We start from the raw sequence: 20,720 nt of genomic DNA on the forward strand, positions 1-20,720 counted from the left end.
CACCGGACAGTGTCCGGTGCGCCAGGCTGAACTATGACGAACTGGCCGCTCTCGGGAATTCACCGGCGGCGTACGGCTATAATTCACCGGACTGTCCGGTGTGCACCGGACTGTCTGGTGAGCCAACGGTCGGCCGGGCCAACGGTCGGCCGTGCGATCTGCGCGGAACACGTGGCCGAACCAACGACTAGTTGGAGGCACCGGACTGTCCGGTGTGCACCGGACATGTCCGGTGCGCCAACGGCTCCAAGACTGCCAACGGTCGGCTTCACCATAGAAGGAAAGAAATCGGGCACCGGACAATGTCCGGTGTGCACCGGACTGTCCGGTGCGCCACCCGACAGAAAGAAAGTATTGCCTTCCAAATGGGATTCCAACGGCTCCTAGGCCCCTTGTGCCTATAAAAGGGACCCCTAGGCGCCTCAAGTAAAGTACAAGTGCAGCCAACAAGTGTAGACTTCACTGGAATCAATTCTCGCTCTCCCTCTTGTGTGTAACTCTATAGTTTGTGTAGAAGGCACAGCTATAAGCCTTTAGAGAGAGGAGTAGTGCTGCTAAGAGCTAGAGCAAGGTCTTGAGCGTATCGTTACTCTGCCGGGGTGCTGCTAAGAAGTTTGTAAGCAGCCACGGTTCTGTTGTAACCCCACTCAATAGTGAAAGGCTCTATCTGTCATACTGACAGATCTGAGCAAACGGAGGAAGGAGTTGAAATAGACTCCAAGCCTAGGTGTGGCTAACTCCAACGAGGACTAGGCAAGCATTTCAGGCTTGGCCGAACCTCGGGATAAATCCTTGCGTCTGTGTGCTCTGTTCTGTATTGTATCCTGACTCTCTGTCTTACTCGTCTTTATATCTGCACTTCAATACTTATCTGTGGTATAAGCTTTATTTGAAGTGCAGGACTTTTTGAGACAGGATCTTCTATTCCGCTGCGACCTACTCGAAGAGTCTTCTCACTCCACTGCGTACTAAGTCTTCGAGTAGAGTAAGAATTTAAGTTTTAAAGTAATAAGTTTTTATTCGCCTATTCACCCCCCCTCTAGGCGACATCCAGATCCTGTTCTCGGGTCAAAGGGAACTTTCAGGAGGTGGAAATCCCGCGGCCTTCGTGTTTGTCGGGGTTGTCGAGTCATTGCTGACGTCCTCTTGCTTCCGTAAGGGGGCTGAGAGCCGCCGTCATCATAGAGCGTGCGGGGCGCCATCATTACTTGTCTGGCGGAGCGAGCCAGATGGGACGCCGGTCTTGTTCCCCGTAGCCTGAGTCAGCTTGGGGTAGGGTAATGATGGCGCCTCCTGTTGACGTGGTCGGTCCACGCCCTAGGTTGGGCGATGTGGAGGCTCCTCCGAGGTCGAGGTCGAGTCTGTCTTCCGTGGCCGAGGTCGAGTCCGAGCCCCCGGGTCGGGCGAGGCGGAGACCGTCGACTAAGGCCAGGGCTGAGTCCGAGCCCTGGGGTCGGGCGAAGCGGAGTTCGTCGTCTTCCGGGGCTGAGCCCAAGTCCGAGCCCTGGGTCGGGCGGAGCGGAGTTCGTCGTCTTCCGGGACTGAGCCTGAGTCCGAGCCCTGGGTCGGGCGGAGCGGAGTTCGCCGTCTTCCGGGACTGAGCCCGAGTCCGAGCCCTGGGTCGGGCGGAGTGGAGTTCGCCGTCTTCCGGGGCTGAGCCCGAGTCCGAGCCCTGGGTCGGGCGAAGCGGAGTTTCCTACGGCGCCTGAGGCCGGGCCTGGCAGCCTGTCAGCCTCACTCCGTCGAGTGGCACAGCAGTCGGGGCGGCGCAGGCGGCGCTGTCCTTCTGTCAGGCCGGCTAGTGGAGCGGCGAAGTGACTGCGGTCACTTCGGCTCTGTCGACTGGAGGACGTGCGTCAGGATAAAGGTGTCAGGCCACCTTTGCATTAAATGCCCCTCCGATTTGGTCAGTTGGTGTGGCGATTTGGCTAGGGTTGCTTCTTGGCGAAGACTGGGCCTCGGGCGAGCCGGATGTACGTTCGTCGCTGGAGGGGGGCCTCGGGCGAGACGGAGATCCTCCAGGGTCGGCCGCCCTTGCCCGAGGCTGGGCTCAGGCGAGGCGTGATCGAGTCCCTCGAATGGACCGATCCCTGACTTAGTCGCACCCATCAGGCCTTTGCAGCTTTGTGCTGATGGGGGTTACCATCTGAGAATTAGGAGTCTTGAGGGTACCCCTAATTATGGTCCCCGACAGTAGCCCCCGAGCCTCGAAGGGAGTGTTAACACTCGCTTGGAGGCTTGTGTCGCACTTTTTTGCAAGGGGACCAGCCTTTCTCGGTTGCGTTTTGTTCCGGTGGGTGCGCGCGAGCGCACCCGCCGGGTGTAGCCCCCGAGGCCTCGGAGGAGTGGTTTGACTCCTCCGAGGTCTTAATGCCTCGCGCAATGCCTCGGCTGGTCTGGTCGTTCCCTCATGCGAGCTAGCCGTAGCCTGGGTGCACGGTCGGGTCCCAAGTTCTCGGGCTGGTATGTTGACGCTGTCAACGGTTTGGCCGGAGCCGGGTTCGCGAGAGCAGCCCCCGAGCCTCTGCACAGGGCGAGAGGACGGTCAGGGACAGACTCGACTATTTTACATACGCCCTTGCGTCGCCTTTCCGCAAGGAGGAGGGGGGAAAGCGCCATGTTGCCCTCGGAGGGCGCCAAACATGGTGTCTCCGGTGAGCTGCTGGCGGGTAATCCGAGTGGACGCCCGTGCCCCATTTGTTAGGGGTCGGCTAGAGGCCCAGAGGCGCGCCCAAAAGTACCTGCGGGTGATCTGCCGGACCCGGTCCCCTGTCGACGGGGTCCGAGGGCTCGATGCCTCCCTCTGATGGGATTCCGTTACAAGATCGTTCCCGCTCGTCTCGGAAATGTCCTAGGGTACCTCGGGAGCGTAGCCCGAGCCTCGGTTATGTATCGAACGTACCCAGGGTCATCCCTCGCTCTATGTCTGAGGCGGCTGTGAACCCTTCGAGGGCCAGCCTTCGAACCCCTGATCAGTAGTGGGCGCGGAGCCCGAGTGGCCTGAGGCGGCCGTCGAACCCTTCCGAGGGGCCGGCCTTCGAACCTCTGACCAGTAGTGGGTGTGGAGCCCACGCGCTCTGAGGCGGCTGTTAAACCCCTCCGAGGGGCCAGCCTTCGAACCTCTGATCAGTAGGGAGGCTCGGGGCCTGTTTCCTTCACGGAGAAGGATCCTTTTCGGGGTATCCCCCTTTCCCGGTCCCTGTTGCAAGAGAGAGAAAGAGGAAAAGGAAAAGGATACGAAATCGAACGACGCGGTGTACCTTTTTTGATGTGGTCATTGTGGCGAAGGCGAAGCGTCGCTTGCTTCCCCTGCCAGAGGCGCCGCCTGTCCCGCCGCGGAGTTAATGCGACGGGGCGAGTGGTTCGCGGGGCGGCCGTTGCGCGTGCGCGAGCCGTTCGAGGAACGGAACACGGGCGTGTCGTCTTCACGCCGTGAGAGAGGGTTCTCTCGCTGCCCTCGGATGGGACGTAAGCTTGGCTGACGACGTGACCGCTGCTCCTGCCCGCCTGCCACCGCCATTACTGCCGGCCCATTTTTGGCCGCATTGACCGTCGCGCCAGGCTGGCGCTGCTGGGTTGTGCGCTGGGTTGCCTCGAGTCGCGGTACTGGTTCCACAGTCGAGGAGGCGCGGTAGTGGTGCGAGTGTCGGTGCAGTTGCTTGCACGTAGCAACCGGCGCGCCGGTTGCATGACGCGTGGGCGTGGGCTCCCATGCTGGGTGCGTTGGAAGTCGGAGGGGCGCGCCCACTTGGCGTGGTTGCATGCCGCCTGCATGGCTGCCCACCCTTTCGCCCGCTGGTCTGGGCGAAAGTGGAGGAATGCTCGTAACCGCTGGGCGGTTGCATGCACCGCGCGCGGCGGTTTGGCTTCTTCTGCTCTGGGCCAGCTTGCATGACGCGTGGGACCCAGCCCCCGTGTCGTAGGGGGAGGACCTTGGAGCGTGTTGGAGAAGACTCAGCCCACGACGGCTGGGGACGCAAGTAGGGAGAGTCGCCTTTAAAAGGAGGGTGACCCCCTTGAAAGGCGACCATGTCTTCGCGCTCCCTTATGCATCGTGTCTTTCCACCTTCCGAGCCCCCGGATGGGGGACACCCGCAATCCTTCCGCCTTGTCGTTGGAGGAACGCAACTTCGTGGAAGTTGGTACCTTTCAGCCATCGTTCGGCTTCAAGGATTTTCATCATGCAGCCCGGCTGCACCCCTCCGCTGGCGGTCACCCAAGACGGTGACCTCCAGTTCGATGGCGGGGGAAAGCAAACCGGGCTGCGGCCTCTACCCCTCCCTCAGCCTCAAGGATTTTCATCATCAGTGCTGGGGAGGGGAGTGTGCCTAGTTGGGGTCGGCCCCTGCGCGGGCGGCGGCCCGCTCCTTCCCTCAGTGATCGGGGGGAAGGGCGTTCGCCGTTCGTGGCGCTGGCAGCTGCCGCGTGCCTGGCTCTCTGACCCGAGTGGCTTCGGAGCCGCTCCCGGCGCCGCCTTCTGCCACGGCAGCTGGAAGAGGTTCTTCCGCCGACGAGATAGCCGGGGCCGCCCACGGACCGACCTCCAACTCTACGGCCTTCTGCCCGTCCTTGCCTCACGAGTTTGGGCACGGGCGAGGGCCTCATGGCAGCAGCATCCGCCCTGAGGTCATCGCTGCTGCTGTTCGGCCCCCCGGAGCAGAAGTCGTCGTCGTCGCCGCTGCTGGAGCGGGTGACGGCGAGCCATTCGTCGGTCTTCTATTGCTCCGCAGGCCCCCCAATCAGGTGGGGTTGTTCGTACCTGCGGAGGTGGAACCGGAGTTCCGTTTGTAATGGCACCTTGAATGCCGGTCTTTTGTTCATTGTGGTTGTCGGGGCCTGAACGTGTATGTATTTTTGGCGCAGAGCCGTGTTTTTTCCTCATTTTCGAGCACTAAGACTCGCCTGTTGGTTGTCTGAACCGCTTCACCAAGCGTGAGTCGCCCCGTGCAAAGGTGACGAGTGAGGTATCCGTATCCCGGAGGCGTAGGAGTCCCTCGGCTCGGTCGGCCTTGCTGTCCGAGGCTTCTCTTGCTTAGTTAAAGGAACCCCTCGGCCGCTCTTCGATGAGCCGAGGCTAGGGGTAGAGGTGTCAGCACGGACAGAGGCAGAGTTGGCTCGAAAAGAAGACTGGGTCGGCCGGAGCCTGGCCAGGTCGTCCGCTAGCGGGACCGACGCCGGAGTTGATCTGTCGAGGCCTCGAGCCGGGCTGATATCTTTGGGGGACAGCTGGCTGAGGCCTCGGGGTGACCAGCCGAGCCGCCTACTCAAGCCGGATTCTTGGGGAAGACCCTGGCGGCGATGGCCCGGGCGTGATGATGACGTCGTCCTTTAGAGTGGAGATCCTCGGACCGCGTCGCCGTCCGAGGCTAGGTCGGACCCCGCTGAAGGTGTAGTCGACGCCGAGGGTGCTGCTGCTCCCTTCAGCTGTCAAGATCCGAGCCTGCAGGATCGGATTATCTTGTAGTGTGTGTTTTCTGCGGCCGCCGAGGCCCAAACACACCATCGCCGGGTTGTAAAGCTGCGCTTCTTTTCCTCTTGTTTCGAGTATCTGGACTTTTTCGTCGGTAACAGAATTGTCTGTGCGAGCGAGAGTTGCTTTTCACGGAAGGTGATGAGTGAGGTATCCGTATCCCAGAGGTGTAGGAATCCCTCGGCTCGGTCGGCCTTGCCGCTTACGCGCACTCTTGCCCGTCCATAGGGTTCTGTCACCGACGCAGTCAAGAAGGCCCGAAGAATCGCTTCAGCAGAGGAGCTTTCGAGCGTGAAGACTTGTTTGGTCCGCGGAATCACTTATCCGAACGCGAGTTACTTATCGCAGAAGGTGATGAGTGAGGTATCCGTATCCCGGAGGCGTAGGAGTCCCTCGGCTCGGTCAGCCTTGGCTGCTTACGTGTACTCCATCATTTTCGGGATCCACTTTCGAAGTAGTCGAAAAGCACGAAAGACATTCTGGCAGAAAGGATCTTTTTTCGAGGAAAATTTCACGCAGAGGGGGTTCCCCCCTTTTAGCCCCCGAGGGAGGGTCGGGCTTTGCCGAGGCAAGGTTGAACCTTCCTTGATGACTAAACTTTGTGTGGGAACGAGGTATGCGAACAACTTGAAAGCATCTTAAGGGTAGAAGCGACGTAGCTGTTGGATGTTCCAAGCGTTGCTGTAGACCTTGCCTTGACTGTTGGCCAGCTTGTACGTTCCGGGCTTCAGAACTTTGGCGATGACGAATGGCCCTTCCCAGGTAGGCGTGAGCTTGTGCCGCCCTCGGGCGTCTTGTCGCAGCCGAAGCACCAGGTCGCCCACCTGGAAGTCTCGGGACTGGACCCCTCGGGCGTGGTAACGTCGCAGGGACTGCTGGTACCGCGCCGAGTGTAGCAAGGCCATGTCCCGAGCCTCTTCCAGCGAGTCTTCTCGACTAGCTGGGTTGCTTTGGTCGGCGTAGGCCCTCGTCCTCGGGGAACCGTATTCTAAGTCTGTGGGCAAGATGGCCTCGGCCCCATAGACTAGAAAGAACGGCGTGAAGCCCGTGGCTCGGCTCGGCGTTGTCCTCAGACTCCAGACCACCGAGGGGAGTTCCTTCATCCATCGCTTGCCGAACTTGTTGAGGTCGTTGTAGATCCGAGGCTTGAGTCCTTGTAGAATCATGCCGTTTGCACGCTCTACTTGCCCATTCGTCATGGGGTGAGCCACGGCGGCCCAGTCCTCCCGGATGTGGTGATCCTCGCAGAAGTCCAGGAACTTTCTGCCGGTGAACTGGGTGCCGTTGTCGGTGATGATGGAGTTCGGGACCCCAAAGCGATGGATGATGTTGGTGAAGAACGCCACCGCATGTTCGGACTTGATGCTGTTTAGGGGTCAGACCTCGATTCATTTGGAGAATTTGTCGATGGTGACCAACAGCTGTGTGTTGCCCTCGGGTGCCTTCTGCAAGGGGCCAACGAGGTCCAGACCCCACACAGCAAAAGGCCAGGTGATGGGTATCGTCTGCAGAGCCTGAGCGGGCAGATGGGTCTACCTCGCGTAGAACTGACACCCTTCGCAGGTGCGGACAATTCTAGTGGCGTCGGCCACCACCGTCGGCCAGTAGAAACCTTGTCGGAAGGCGTTTCCAACAAGGGCTCGAGGTGCTGCGTGATGGCCGCAAGTCCCCGAGTGTATCTCTTGTAGGAGCTCCTGACCTTCGGTGATGGAAATGCATCGCTGGAGGATGCCTGAGGGGCTGCGGTGGTAGAGCTCCTTCCCATCTCCCAGCAAGACGAACGACTTGGCGCGTCGCGCCAACCGCCGAGCTTCGGCTCGGTCGAGGGGTAGCTCTCCTCGGTGGAGATATTGCGGGTACGGGGTCTGCCAGTTTCGATTAGGCGTGACCCCGCTTCGCTCCTCTTCGATGCGCAGTGCCTCACCCTCGGGGGCCGAGGGTACCTCGGGCTGAACCGAGGGTGCCTCGGGCCGAGCTGAGGGTGCCTCGGGCCGAGCCGAGGGTGCCTCGGACCGAGCCGAGGGTACCTCGGGCTGGGCCGAGGGTGCCTCGGGCTCGGGCGTGTCGTCGATCTTGACGGAGGGTTGATGCAGGTCTCGGGAGAAGACGTCCGGGGGAACCGTTGTTCGCCCCGAGGCTATTTTAGCCAGCTCGTCCGCAGTCTCGTTGTAGCGCCGGGCGATGTGGTTGAGCTCGAGCCCGTAGAACTTGTCTTCCAGGCGCCAAACCTCATCGCAGTAGGCCTCCATCTTCGGGTCGCGGCAGTGGGAGTTCTTCATGACTTGGTCGATGACGAGCTGCGAGTCACCGCGAGCGTCGAGGCGTCGGACCCCTAGCTCGATGGCGATCCGCAACCCGCTGACCAAAGCCTCGTACTCAGCCACATTGTTGGACGCCGGGAAATGGAGGCGTAGCACGTAGCGTAGGTGCTTTCCGAGGGGTGAGATGAAGAGCAGGCCCGCGCCTGCTCCTGTCTTCATCAGCGACCCATCGAAAAACATGGTCCAGAGTTCCGGCTGGATCGAAATTGTTGGGAGCTGGGTGTCGACCCATTCAGCCATGAAGTCCGCCAAGACCTGGGACTTGATGGCCTTCCGAGGGGCGAACGAGATTGTTTCGTCCATGATTTCCACCGCCCACTTCGCGATTCTACCCGAGGCCTCTCGGCACTGGATGATCTCCCCCAGGGGGAAGGATGACACCACAGTTACCGGATGAGACTCGAAGTAGTGTCGCAACTTCCGCCACGTCAGGATCACCGCGTCCAGCAGCTTCTGAACTTGTGGGTAGCGGATTTTGGTCTCGGACAGTACCTCGCTGATGAAGTAGACTGGCCTCTGGACGGGCAATGTATGCCCCTCTTCTCGTCTCTCAACCATAATCGCGGCGCTAACCACCTGAGTGGTCGCGGCGACGTAGATCAAGAGGGCTTCTCCGGCAGCGGGGGGCACCAAGATGGGCGCATTCGTGAGGAGCGCCTCCAGGTTCCCGAGGGCTTCCTCGGCCTCCAGGGTCCAAGTGAAGCACTCGGCCTTCCTTAAGAGGCGGTACAGAGGCAGGCCTCTTTCGCTGAGGCGTGAGATGAAGCGGCTCAGAGCCGCAAGGCATCCCATGACCCTCTATACGCCTTTTAAGTCCTTGATGGGCCCCATGCTGGTGATGGCTGCGATCTTCTCCGGGTTGCCTTCGATGCCCCGCTCGGAGACGATGAACCCCAAGAGCATGCCTCGGGGTACCCCGAAGACACACTTTTCGGGATTGAGCTTCACGCCTTTCGCCTTGAGACATCGGAATGTCACTTCAAGGTCGGAAAGGAGGTCGGAGGCTTTCCTCGTCTTGACTACGATGTCATCGACGTAGGCCTCGACCGTCCGGCCAATGTGTTCGCCGAACACATGGTTCATGCACCGCTGGTACGTCGCACCCGCATTCCTCAAGCCGAACGGCATGGTGACATAGCAGTACATGCCGAAGGGCGTGATGAAAGAAGTCGCGAGCTGGTCGGACTCCTTCATCCTGATTTGGTGATACCCTGAGTAGGCGTCGAGGAAAGACAGGGTTTCGCACCCAGCAGTGGAATCCACGATTTGATCGATGCGAGGCAGAGGGTAGGGAACCTTCGGACATGCTTTGTTTAGACCAGTGTAGTCTACACACATCCGCCATTTCCCTCCTTTCTTTCTCACAAGCACAAGGTTGGCAAGCCATTCGGGATGGAATACCTCTTTGATGAACCCTGCCGCCATTAGCTTGTGGATCTCCTCGCCTATGGCTCTACTCTTTTCTTCGTCGAATCGGCGCAGAGGCTGCTTCACGGGTCGGGCTCTAGCTCGGATATCCAGCGAGTGCTCGGCGACATCCCTCGGTATGTCGGGCATGTCCGAGGGACTCCACGCGAAAACGTCAGCGTTTGCGCGGAGAAAGTCGATGAGCACTGCTTCCTATTTTGGATCGAGCTCGGAGCCGATCCGGATTTGCTCGGAAACATCGCTGCTGAGGTCGAGGGGGACGGACTTAACCGTCTCCGCTGGCTCGAAGTTGCCGGCGTGGCGCTTCACGTCTGGCACCTCCTTCGAGAGGCTCTCTAGGTCGGCGATGAGGGCCTCGGATTCGGCGAGGGCCTCGGCGTACTCCACGCACTCGACGTCGCATTCGAACGTGTGTCGGTACGTGGGGCCGACGGTGATGACCCCGTTGGGGCCCGACATCTTGAGCTTGAGGTAGGTGTAGTTGGGGACGGCCATGAACTTTGCGTAGCATGGCCTCCCCAATACTACATGGTAGGTTCCTCGGAACCCGACCACCTCGAACGTGAGGGTCTCCCTTCGGAAGTTGGAGGGTGCTCCGAAGCAGACGGGAAGGTCGAGTTGTCCGAGGGGCTGGACGCGCTTCCCGGGGATGATCCCGTGGAAAGGCGCAGCGCCTGCCCGGACCGAGGATAGATCCACACGCAGGAGCCCGAGGGTCTCGGCGTAGATGATGTTGAGGCTGCTGCCTCCGTCCATGAGGACCTTGGTGAGTCTGACGTCGCTGATGATGGGGTCGACAACGAGCGGGTATTTCCCCGGGCTCGGCACGTGGTCGGGGTGGTCGGCTTGGTCGAAGGTGATGGGCTTGTCGGACCAGTCTAGGTAGACTGGCGCCGCCACCTTCACCGAACAGACCTCCCGACGCTCTTTCTTGCGGTGCCAAGCCGAGGCGTTTGTCGCTTGCCCACCGTAGATCATGAAGCAGTCGCGGACCTCGAGGAACTCTCCTACCTGGTGATCTTCCTTCTTGTCGTCGTCGCGAGCCCGGCCACCCTCCGCGGGTGGCCCGGCCCTGTGGAAGTGGCGCCAAAGCATAGCGCTCTCCTCAAGGGTGTGCTTGACGGGCCCCTGATGATAGGGGCACGGCTCCTTGAGCATCTTGTCGAAGAGGTTGGCACCTCCGGGGGGTTTCCGAGGGTTCTTGTACTCGGCGACGGCGACAAGGTCCGCATCGGCGGCGTCGCGTTTCGCTTGCGACTTCTTCTTGCCCTTCTTCTTGGTGTCGTGCTGAGTTGATGCCTCGGGGGCATCTTCCGGTGGGCGGCCCTGGGGCTGCTTGTCCTTCCGGAAGATAGCCTCAACCGCCTCCTGGCCAGAGGCGAACTTGGTGGCGATGTCCATCAGCTCGCTCGCCCTAGTGGGAGTCTTTCGACCCAGCTTGCTGACCAGGTCGCGGCAAGTGGTGCCGGCGAGGAACGCGCCGATGACATCTGAATCGGTGATGTTGGGCAGCTCGGTGCGTTGCTTCGAGAATCGCCGGATGTAGTCCCGGAGAGACTCTCCCGGCTGCTGTCGGCAGCTCCGGAGATCCCAGGAGTTCCCAGGGCGCACGTACGTGCCCTGGAAATTGCCGGCGAAGGCTTGGACCAGGTCATCCCAGTTGGAGATCTACCCCGGAGGCAGGTGCTCCAACCAGGCGCGAGCAGTGTCGGAGAGGAACAGGGGGAGGTTGCGGATGATGAGGTTGTCATCGTCCGTTCCACCCAGTTGGCTGGCCAGCCGGTAGTCCGCGAGCCACAGTTCTGGTCTCGTCTCCCCCGAGTACTTTGTGATAGTAGTCGGGGTTCGGAACCGGGTCGGGAACGGCGCCCGTCGTATGGCGCGGCTGAAAGCCTGCGGACCGGGTGGTTCGAGCGAGGGACTCCGATCCTCCCCGCTGTCGTAGCGTCCCCCACGCCTAGGGTGGTAGCCTCGGCGCACCCTCTCGTCGAGGTGGGCCCGACGGTCGCGGTGATGGTGCTCGTTGCCGAGGCGTCCCGGGGCCGCAGGCGCTGTGTTGCGCGTGCGCCCAGTGTGGACCGAGGCTTCTCGCATGAATCCGGAAGTCGCGGCGCGATGTTCCGAGGGGTACCCCTGCCTTCGGGAGGCGGAGCTTTCGGCCCGTCGGACCGCGGCGTCCTCCAGGAGATTCTTGAGCTCTCCCTGAATTCGCCGCCCCTCGGTGGTTGATGGCTCCGGCATCACGCGGAGGAGCATTGCCGCTGCAGCCAGGTTCTGGCCGACCCCACTGGAAGCGGGTGGCGGCCTTACCCTGACATCGTCGGCGATGCGGTGCTGGAAGCCCTGGGGTAGATGACGCACTTCCTCGGCCGGAGGTTGGCCCGCCATTCCTGCCCGACGTCCCGGCGGATCGGCTCAAGTGCTCCTGCTCCCTCGTCGAGCCTGGCCGGCACCCTGCGGATTTGCTCGAGCTATGGGTCATGACCCCCCACCGGAACGGGGACCACAGCTAGCTCCCGTAGGATGTCAACGCGAGGCACATGCCTAGGGGGATCACCGTTCTCCGGCATACCAAGATGGTTGCCTTCGGAGGGACCCCCTAGATCGACGTGGAAACATTCACGACTTGGGATGCAGTCCTCGTCGCCGAGGCTGCGGCTACCGTCGGAACAGTCGGAAAGGCAGTAGTCGCACGCGGTCATGAAGTCCTGCATGGCACTGGGGTAACCAAGTCCAGAGAAGTCCCAACAGAAGTCGGGCCTGTCATCTTCCTCGGACCCCGAGGGCCCGTAGGTCGAGACGTCCGTCAGCCGGTCCCAGGGTGACCGCATACGATACCCCAGAGGGTTCAGACTCGCCTCTACAAGAGCGTCCGCCAAAGCGAAGCCGCTTGGCGGGTTGAGGCTGAATCCAAGAGGCATGAGATGGGAATCGGTCGGTACCTCTTGGTCGACGGGCGGTGATGAAGTCGCGTCAGGGACTGACTGCATCGTCGTCTCAGGTACGAGGGTGACGCCCAACAAGCCTTTCACGAGCGTGATGGCGTCGTTCGTTTGCTTGGAATTGGCGTGTTGCGGGGAGACGGTGCTCGTCTTCGTCTCAAACGCGAAGTCGATGCCCGACGCGCCCCCCGTTGGGGCGCCGGCACCGTCGACTCGCTCGACAGCCGACGAGGTGCCACCTCCTGCTTGGCCTTGGTTGCCCCGCCTCCTCCTCCGTCGGTGGGGGAGAGGGCGGGGTGAGCTCGAATCTTGTTCTTCCACCACGCGGGGAAGACGTCGTTGATTCCGCCGGCGGCGGGCGGGCTATCGGCCGCCATTGTCGCTGTCGCACGGCGGGGGAAGGAGTATCATGTTGTAGCTGCCGTCGAGGGACATGAACTCAAGACTCCCGAAACGGAGCACCGTCCCGGGCTGGAAAGGTTGCTGGAGACTGCCCATCTGGAGCTTGACGGGAAGCTGTTCGTCAACACGCAGCAGACCCCTACCTGGCGCGCCAATTATCGGCGTTTCGAGACCGGGGGGTCCCTGGACCGACGAGTGAAATGTCGCCGCGTGCCCCAGCCCAGATGGGTCGGCGCGAGACGGAGCGCGAAGGGGGGGGGGAAGGCGGCCGGAGCGAGAGAGAGGGAGGTGGAAATCCCGCGGCCTTCGTGTTTGTCCCGCGCCCAGGTCGGGTGCGCTTGCAGTAGGGGGTTACAAGCGTCCACGCGGGAGGGGGAGCGAGCGGCGTCACGCGAGCGCCAGTCCCGTCCTCTTCCCCGCGCGGCCAACCTTCTCTAAGAGGGTCCTGGTCCTTCCTTTTATAGGCGCAAGGAGAGGATCCAGGTGTACAATGGGGGTGTAGCAGAGTGCTAACGTGTCTAGCGGAGGAGAGCTAGCGCCCTAAGTACATGCCATCGTGGCAGCCGGAGAGGTTTTGGCACCCGGTTTGTGTGGTGTCGTGGCCGTCGGAGGAGCGCTGGAGCCTGGCGGAAGGACAGCTATCGGGGCTGTCGAGTCCTTGCTGACGTCCTCTTGCTTCCGTAAGGGGGCTGAGAGCCGCCGTCGTCATAGAGCGTGCGGGGTGCCATCATTACTTGTTTGGCGGAGCGAGCCAGATGGGACGCCGGTCTTGTTCCCCGTAGCCTGAGTCAGCTTGGGGTAGGGTAATGATGGCGCCTCCTGTTGACGTGGTCGGTCCGCGCCCTAGGTTGGGCGATGTGGAGGCTCCTCCGAGGTCGAGGTCGAGTCTGTCTTCCGTGGCCGAGGTCGAGTCCGAGCCCCCGGGTCGGGCGAGGCGGAGACCGTCGACTGAGGCCAGGGCTGAGTCCGAGCCCTGGGGTCGGGCGAAGCGGAGTTCGTCGTCTTCCGGGGCTGAGCCCGAGTCCGAGCCCTGGGGTCGGGCGGATCGGAATTCGTCGTCTTCTAGGGCTGAGCCCAAGTCCAAGCCCTGGGTCGGGCGGAGCGGAGTTCGCCGTCTTCCGGGACTGAGCCCGAGTCCAAGCCCTGGGTCGGGCGGAGCGGAGTTCGCCGTCTTCCGGGACTGAGCCCGAGTCTGAGCCCTGGGTCGGGCGGAGTGGAGTTCGCCATCTTCCGGGGCTGAGCCCGAGTCCGAGCCCTAGGTCGGGCGAAGCGGAGTTTCCTACGGCGCCTGAGGCCAGGCCTGGCAGCCTGTCAGCCTCACTCCGTCGAGTGGCACAGCAGTCGGGGCGGCGCAGGCGGCGCTGTCCTTCTGTCAGGCCGGTCAGTGGAGCGGCGAAGTGACTGCGGTCACTTCGGCTCTGTCGACTGGAGGATGTGCGTCAGGATAAAGGTGGCAGGCCACCTTTGCATTAAATGCCCCTGCGATTTGGTCGGTTGGTGTGGCGATTTGGCCAGGGTAGCTTCTTGGCGAAGACTGGGCCTCGGGCGAGCCGGATGTACGTTCGTCGCTGGAGGGGGGCCTCGGGCGAGACGGAGATCCTCCAGGGTCGGCCGCCCTTGCCCGAGGCTGGGCTCGGGCGAGGCGTGATCGAGTCCCTCGAATGGACCGATCCCTGACTTAGTCGCACCCATCAGGCCTTTGCAGCTTTGTGCTGATGGGGGTTACCAGCTGAGAATTAGGAGTCTTGAGGGTACCCCTAATTATGGTCCCCGACACCATTTGACTCCGGATGCCTAACTGATGCAAAATGGATCTTTGTACCAATGTGATCACAGAACTCTTTGAATGTTTCGGCATCAAATTGTGTTCCATTGTCCACAGTTATAGCATTCGGCACGCCGAAGTGACAAACAATATTTTGCCAGAAGAATTTCTGGACTGTAGCCGAAGTTATTGTAGCCCAAAGGCTTTGCTTCAATCCATTTGGAAAAATATTCTACAGCCACCACAACATATTTCAAATTACCTTGCGCTGGTGGAAATGGGCCTAACAAATCCAGGCCCCATCTTTGCAATGGCCACGTAGGCTGTATTAGCTGGGTGAGAGATGAAGGTTGCTTGTGGTCTCTTGCACATTTTTGACAATTTTCACATTTTTGAACTAGTTTTGCTGCATCCGAAGCTGTCTTCGTCCAGTAAAATCCTTGTCTAAACACTTTTTCCAGCAAGGTCCTAGACCCAATATGAGATCCACACAGACCTGCATGTATCTCCTTCATTAATTCAATACCTTCAGCTCTGGATAAACACTTGAGGAGTGGAGAACAGACTCCATGTTTATATAATTCCCCTTCTATTATCACATACGGTCTTGTCCTTGCTTCCATTCTCTTATTATAAGCTTCATCATCCGAAAGACAATTACCTTGGAGGAAAGATATAATTTCAGTCCTCCAATCTTCACTATGTACTGGGGAGATTGCAAGCACTGCTCTCTCCATAAGTTCAACTGAAGGTGCTTTTATTGTTTCAAAAAATATTTCCGAAGGTAGAGGAAGCCCCTGTGCCGCTGACTTGGCTAACAAATCAGCATGCTCATTTCCCCCTCTTGGAATATTCTTGACATAAAATCCTTCGAAAGAAGCTTCGAGCCTTCGAACTGTGTCCAAATATTTTTCAAGCTTCGGGTCTCTGGCCTTGCTACTTTTTTCAATATGACCAGAAATGACTTGAGAGTTAGTTTTAAGGATGGCCCTTCTTATTCCCATTGCCTTTAACTTCTGAAGCCCCAACAGAAGTGCTTCGTATTCAGCAATATTATTTGTACAACTGAAGTCAAACTTTGCTGCATAACATGTTCTGACTTTAGAAGGGGCAACTAGGACAGCAACCGCTCCTGCACCGAAGGTTCCCCAGGAACCATCGCAAAACACTGTCCAAGCTTTGACATCTTTATTTGTTTCTTCTTCCTGAGCCCCTGGCATCCAATCAGCGATGAAGTCTGCTAATGCCTAGGACTGAATTGAGGATCTATGCACATAGTCAATACTAAATTTGTTAAGCTCTGTAACCCATTTTCGAATCCTTCCAGTAGCTTCTCTGTTCCTCATTATGTCCTTCAGAGGCTGTGACGAAGGAACAAATATGTGATATGCTTGAAAATAATGCCGAAGCTTCATGGAGGCCATTAACACAGCATACAACACCTTCTTCAATTCTGTATATTTTTTCTTTGATAAACTTAAACCTTCGGAGACGAAGTACACTGGAGCCTGCTTTTTGGTTTGGCCATCTAGTTTCTCCTGTACAAGAGCCGCACTAACTGCAGAGTGCAAAGCTGCCACATATAAGAGTAATGGAGCCCCTGGCGAAGGTGGAGTTAGTGTCGTTAGATCGATCAAGTATTGCTTCAATTCTTCGAAGGCTTTTTGCTGAGCCGTACCCCATTGAAAAACTTCGACTGACTTCAATATTTCAAAGAATGGCAGATTTCTTTCTGCTCATCTGGATATGAATATATTCAGTGATGCTAGTCTTCCTGCCATCCGTTGGGTCCCCTTCTTTGTGCTTGGCGGCTCTATCCGAAGGATAGCTTCGATCTTGCTCGGGTTGGCTTCAATTCCCTTCGTTGATACCAAACAACCAAGGAATTTGCCCTTCTTCACCCCAAAAACACACTTTTCTGGATTTAACTTTAGGCCAGCTTGCCTGAAACTGGCAAATGTCTCTTGCAAATCAGCAATGTTATTTTCTTGCTTCGTGCTTTTCACTATGATATCATCAATATAGGTCAGTACATTCCTGCCTATTTGAGAATGAAGGACCTTGGTTGTCATTCTACTAAAGCTTCCTCCAGCATTCTTAAGCCCCTCAGGCATCCGAAGGTAGCAATAGGTGCCACTGGGAGTTATGAAGCTAGTCTTCGGCTCGTCTTCCTTTTTCATCCAAATTTAATGATAGCCTGAGTAACAATCCAGTAGACTCATGAGCTCTGAAGAAGCTGCTGCATCTACTAGAGAGTCTATTCTTGGCAATGGGAACTCGTACTTTGGACAAGCCTTGTTGAGATCTGTAAAATCAATGCACATTCTCCATTTACCGTTGGCCTTCTTCACCATAATAGTGTTGGCTAGCCATTCTGGGTATTTCACCTCTCTGATGACACCAGCACTGAGAAGTCTCTTTACTTCGTTCCAGGCACCTTCAGCTTTGTCTTCAGACATCTTCCGAAGCCTTTGTTTTCTTGGCCTGAAGGATGGATCTACATTGAGTGAATGTTCAATAACATCTCTGTTGACGCCACATAGATCATTGACTGACCAAGCAAAAACATCTTTGTTGTTGAGTAAAAATCTTAGCAGAGTCTTCTCTTGCTCTTCATATAGCTGAGACCCCAGCAGTACCCTTTGTTCTGCTATGTCTTCACATAGGAGCATAGGCTTCGGCTGATCCGCCGAAGCAGCCTTCTCTCTTTTGTATTTATACTACTGACAGGCTTCGGCTCCATCTATGTTGTGAATTTCCTTAGAATCTGTCCAGTTTCCTTTGGCCCTTCTGGCAGCTTCTTGACTCCCATGGACAGCAATAGGCCCTTGTTCCGAAGGTATCTTCATGCATAAATATGTTGGATGAAGTATTGCTTCGAAAGCATTAAGTGTCTCTCGGCCAATGATTGCATTATAGGGGTACTCCATGTCAACAATGTCAAAGACAACCTGTTCAGTCCTTGTGTTGTGGACGAAGCCGAAGGTCACTAGCATTATGATTTTACCAAGTGCGACAATCTGTTTTCCTCCAAAGCCACAAAGAGGGTGTGTAGCATCATGAATCTTGTCTTCTGGTTCTTGCATCTGTCTGAAAGCCTTAGCAAATATGATATCCGTTGCACTGCCTGTATCAACCAGAACATTATGGACCAGAAATCCCTTGATGACACAAGATATGACCATAACATCATTGTGATGGTAATCCTTGAGCTGAAGGTCCTCCTGAGAGAAGGTGATTAGGATGTGAGACCATTTGGACTTGATGAAGGGTCCCTGCACTCCAACATGCTGCACCCTTCTCTGTGCTTCTTTCTTCTGCTTCTTGTTAGCCGGCTTTGAACTTGAACCGTCTGTTATCGGGAGCACTAGCTTTGTAACCGAAGGTGCTACGACTTGGTTGTTGAACGAAGCCATCAGCTCAAAAGTGAAAGTGAGTTCACTGGAGGTGGGCGCCAATGTTAGGGACTTGTTCTCAAATGCTATGAATTACAAACAAGGAAACACAAAATAAGGTTAATGGTTAATGCCCTTCGTCCTTTGAAGCATTATTTCCCTTAGGATATAACGATCTTCAGACAAAGGTCATGAAGGACGTACCTTCATCATCACAGTATACATTAATGAAAGAAGAAGCATATGAAACATGAGAAATAACATGAATAATCATATAACATCATTTATATATCCTTATTATATAATCATGGATGAATAAGAACAATATTGAATTAGATTTGTACCTTCGGCTTGACAAAAGGCAAAAGTACAAGCGTGACGCACGAGCGAGTACAAGCCACTGTGAACAGTACATGGGTGCTGTTCACCTATTTATTGGCACGGGACGCAGCCCGGTCAAAATTACATTTATGTCCTTGACAACTAGTTACAATCATGACACAAATTACCATGGACCGATTGGTCTTTTCCTATTTAAGTCGGTACAACCCTTCGTCTCAAGACATGTCGCTATACCGAAGCTCCCTAGATGGTAGCTTCGGCGTGTCCCTTCGCGCTGTATTTGCTTATGTGCTGATCTTCCGAAGGTGTTTCTTCTTAAAGGACCTTCGGCGATGAAGCAGACCCCCAACAGCTTGGAAGCTAGAGCTTTTGAGTCATGGTAATTTCATCTTTCAGGTATGTTCCCAGTTACCATTGCTATTAATTTGTCAAAAAAGAATTGCAATTATAAATGGTGACACCATCGTCCTAAAATCCTAGATCCGCCCCTGACCACGCATAAGATAAGAATAATCGTCCGAGTTAATATGATCACGGAGCGCAGACCATCCGAGCCCTAGGGCACACCATCCGTAATTTCAAAAAGCAAACTAAAACATGATTCCCTGTAAGGTTTGGCGTACAAAATTACATATTCTGTAAATATAATTTTAGATGTGTTTATTGGTAACATTTACTATGCATATTATTATTATAGTATGAATTTAAATGTCTATGATTACGCTCCAGGTCTTCAAATGTTCGCCGTGACCAGCCCGTGCTGAAAACGAACATCATGTAGGCATGTAGCACATACGATCAGCATCCGCACGTGCGGGACAGTACGTCATTGCACTTCTTCAATGACGTGAGATGAAGCTCTTGATGGCGTCGATGAGCTCTCGGGTTCGTTCCCCAGTGGCGGGGTCCATGTCGACGGCGTACTTGTTCAGGTAGAAGGAGTGGCTCATGCCGCGGTTGATGAGTACCTCCACTTCCTTGCCGGCGGCGCGCAGCGCGTCGCAGTACTCGAGGTTAGTGTCGCGGATGAGATCGTTCTCGGCCACGGACACGAGCATCGGCGGCAGCGGCACGGACTCGAGCGGCGGCGCCTGCGGACCCATGGGGCAAGTGAACGGGTGGTCCTTGGTCGCGCCCTCCGGCAGCGCCAGGGCGAGGAACTTGTCCAGCATGTCGAGCGTGAAGAACACCGAGTCCGCCTTCGTCTCGAGCTCCGACCGGCTCCTCGCGGCGCGCACGAACCCCGGGTGGATCGGGACACCGCCGGCGACGCGGAGCGGGGCCCAGCTGCCCGCGTCGTCCGCTGCTTCCCGGGCCACGTGGGCGGCGACGAGATGGACGAGGTTGCCGCCCGAGCTGTCCCCGACGAGGAACACGCGGGACACGTCGGCTGCCTGACGGAGGAGCGCGGCGGCCGGGCCGTCGTCGAGGGCGCCGTCCTCGGACTCGGACTCGGACGCGGACAGCGCGATGGAGCGGAGCCTGCGGAGCGCGGCGACGCCGGCGTGGACGTGCGCGGGCAGGCGGCGCTCGGGCGCGAGCGGCAGCTCGACGGCGACCACCGCGGCGGGGACGGCGCGCGCGAGGCGCGCGTAGAAGTGGTGGTACATGAGCCAGGACGGGTGCGAGATGCAGAAGCCGCCGCCGTGGAGGTGCAGGACGACGGGCAGGCGCGCGCCGTCCCCCGCCTCCATTTCGGGGAGGTACACGCGCAGGTTGGGCTCGCCGGGCAGGTCGTGCAGCGTGTGCCCGTCTCGTGGCTGCGCGTACGGCGCCACCGGCTCCATCAGCGGGAGGGCCTCGAGCGGGCCGGTCCACGTGCGGTCCACGCTGCCGTCGTCCAGCACGCGCAGCCAGCCGGAAACCTCGTCCACCACCTTTCGACCACCGACACCGATCGGCTGCACCTGCGGCTGCTGCTGGGCAATGGCAGGGGCCATCGGTGTTTCTGCGAGTAGTGTGCTATGCGCTGGGGGTAGTGCGGGCGGCGTTGTAGACGACGCCTGAGCACGGTGGAGATGGTTGGTGGTTGGAGTGTTGGACTGCAGATAGCCGGGCTTTATAGGCAGCGGTCGAGGTAGCTAGAGAGACTCGGGAGGCCAGGAGGTTGCGTGTGAACTGCTCCTCCGCAGGGAAGTTTCACACGGAATGGCCGGGCGATTTCGATCAGAATTGCGGGGTTCGCGACGTCGACCATGGCCGCATGGGGGCAACCATGCGCGTGAGAAGAGCAGCGCAGCGCGACGCCGGGAGCCAGCCGTGTGGACCGGCTAGACTGAACCTGCTGCAGACCTGCAGTTGGTAACATATAAAAAAAAACAACACTCGGACTCGGCGCCGGGAGTCCGTCGTCTGGCAGTCTGGCTGCAATTTCTAAGCAGGTGGGGAAGCGGGGCATCTGACCGGCCGAGGACTTCGGTAGCTGGTGGTATGCGGTCAGTCATGTCAATTAATAAGGTATTTCCTTGCAAAACAACAAGACGAGTGGAAGCTACTAATTGGGCAAATATCAATCGTGTAATCTGGCTACCCTGACCAGGACAGCAAATTAAGGGCGAACCATCCGGTTTTTAAGAAATTAATTTATGGAAACTGGGGTGGTTCTAAATATAACAGTTTATGCCTCAGCATATAAAAATTAGATTTACAGTTTCT

The 20,720-nt window shown here is 57.6% G+C and overlaps 1 protein-coding gene across 1 annotated transcript; it reads right to left on the reverse strand.

Moving 5' to 3' along the window:
• Positions 1-18,613: 18,613 nt before the first annotated feature.
• On the reverse strand, positions 18,614-20,326 carry LOC103635662 (probable carboxylesterase 15). The gene has a single exon (XM_008658067.3). The coding sequence runs from the start codon at positions 20,003-20,005 to the stop codon at positions 18,905-18,907; it is 1,101 nt and encodes a 366-aa protein (XP_008656289.1). The 5' UTR covers positions 20,006-20,326; the 3' UTR covers positions 18,614-18,904.
• Between the last annotated feature and the right edge of the window lie 394 nt (positions 20,327-20,720).

The sequence above is a fragment of the Zea mays genome, chromosome 8 (genome assembly GCF_902167145.1).
Source record: "Zea mays cultivar B73 chromosome 8, Zm-B73-REFERENCE-NAM-5.0, whole genome shotgun sequence".
Taxonomy (NCBI): Eukaryota; Viridiplantae; Streptophyta; class Magnoliopsida; order Poales; family Poaceae; genus Zea; species Zea mays.

What these genes read in the sequence shown, in the direction of transcription:
- LOC103635662 (XM_008658067.3), bottom strand. Translation starts at nt 20,005, where the DNA reads ATGGCCCCTGCCATTGCCCAGCAGCAGCCGCAGGTGCAGCCGATCGGT.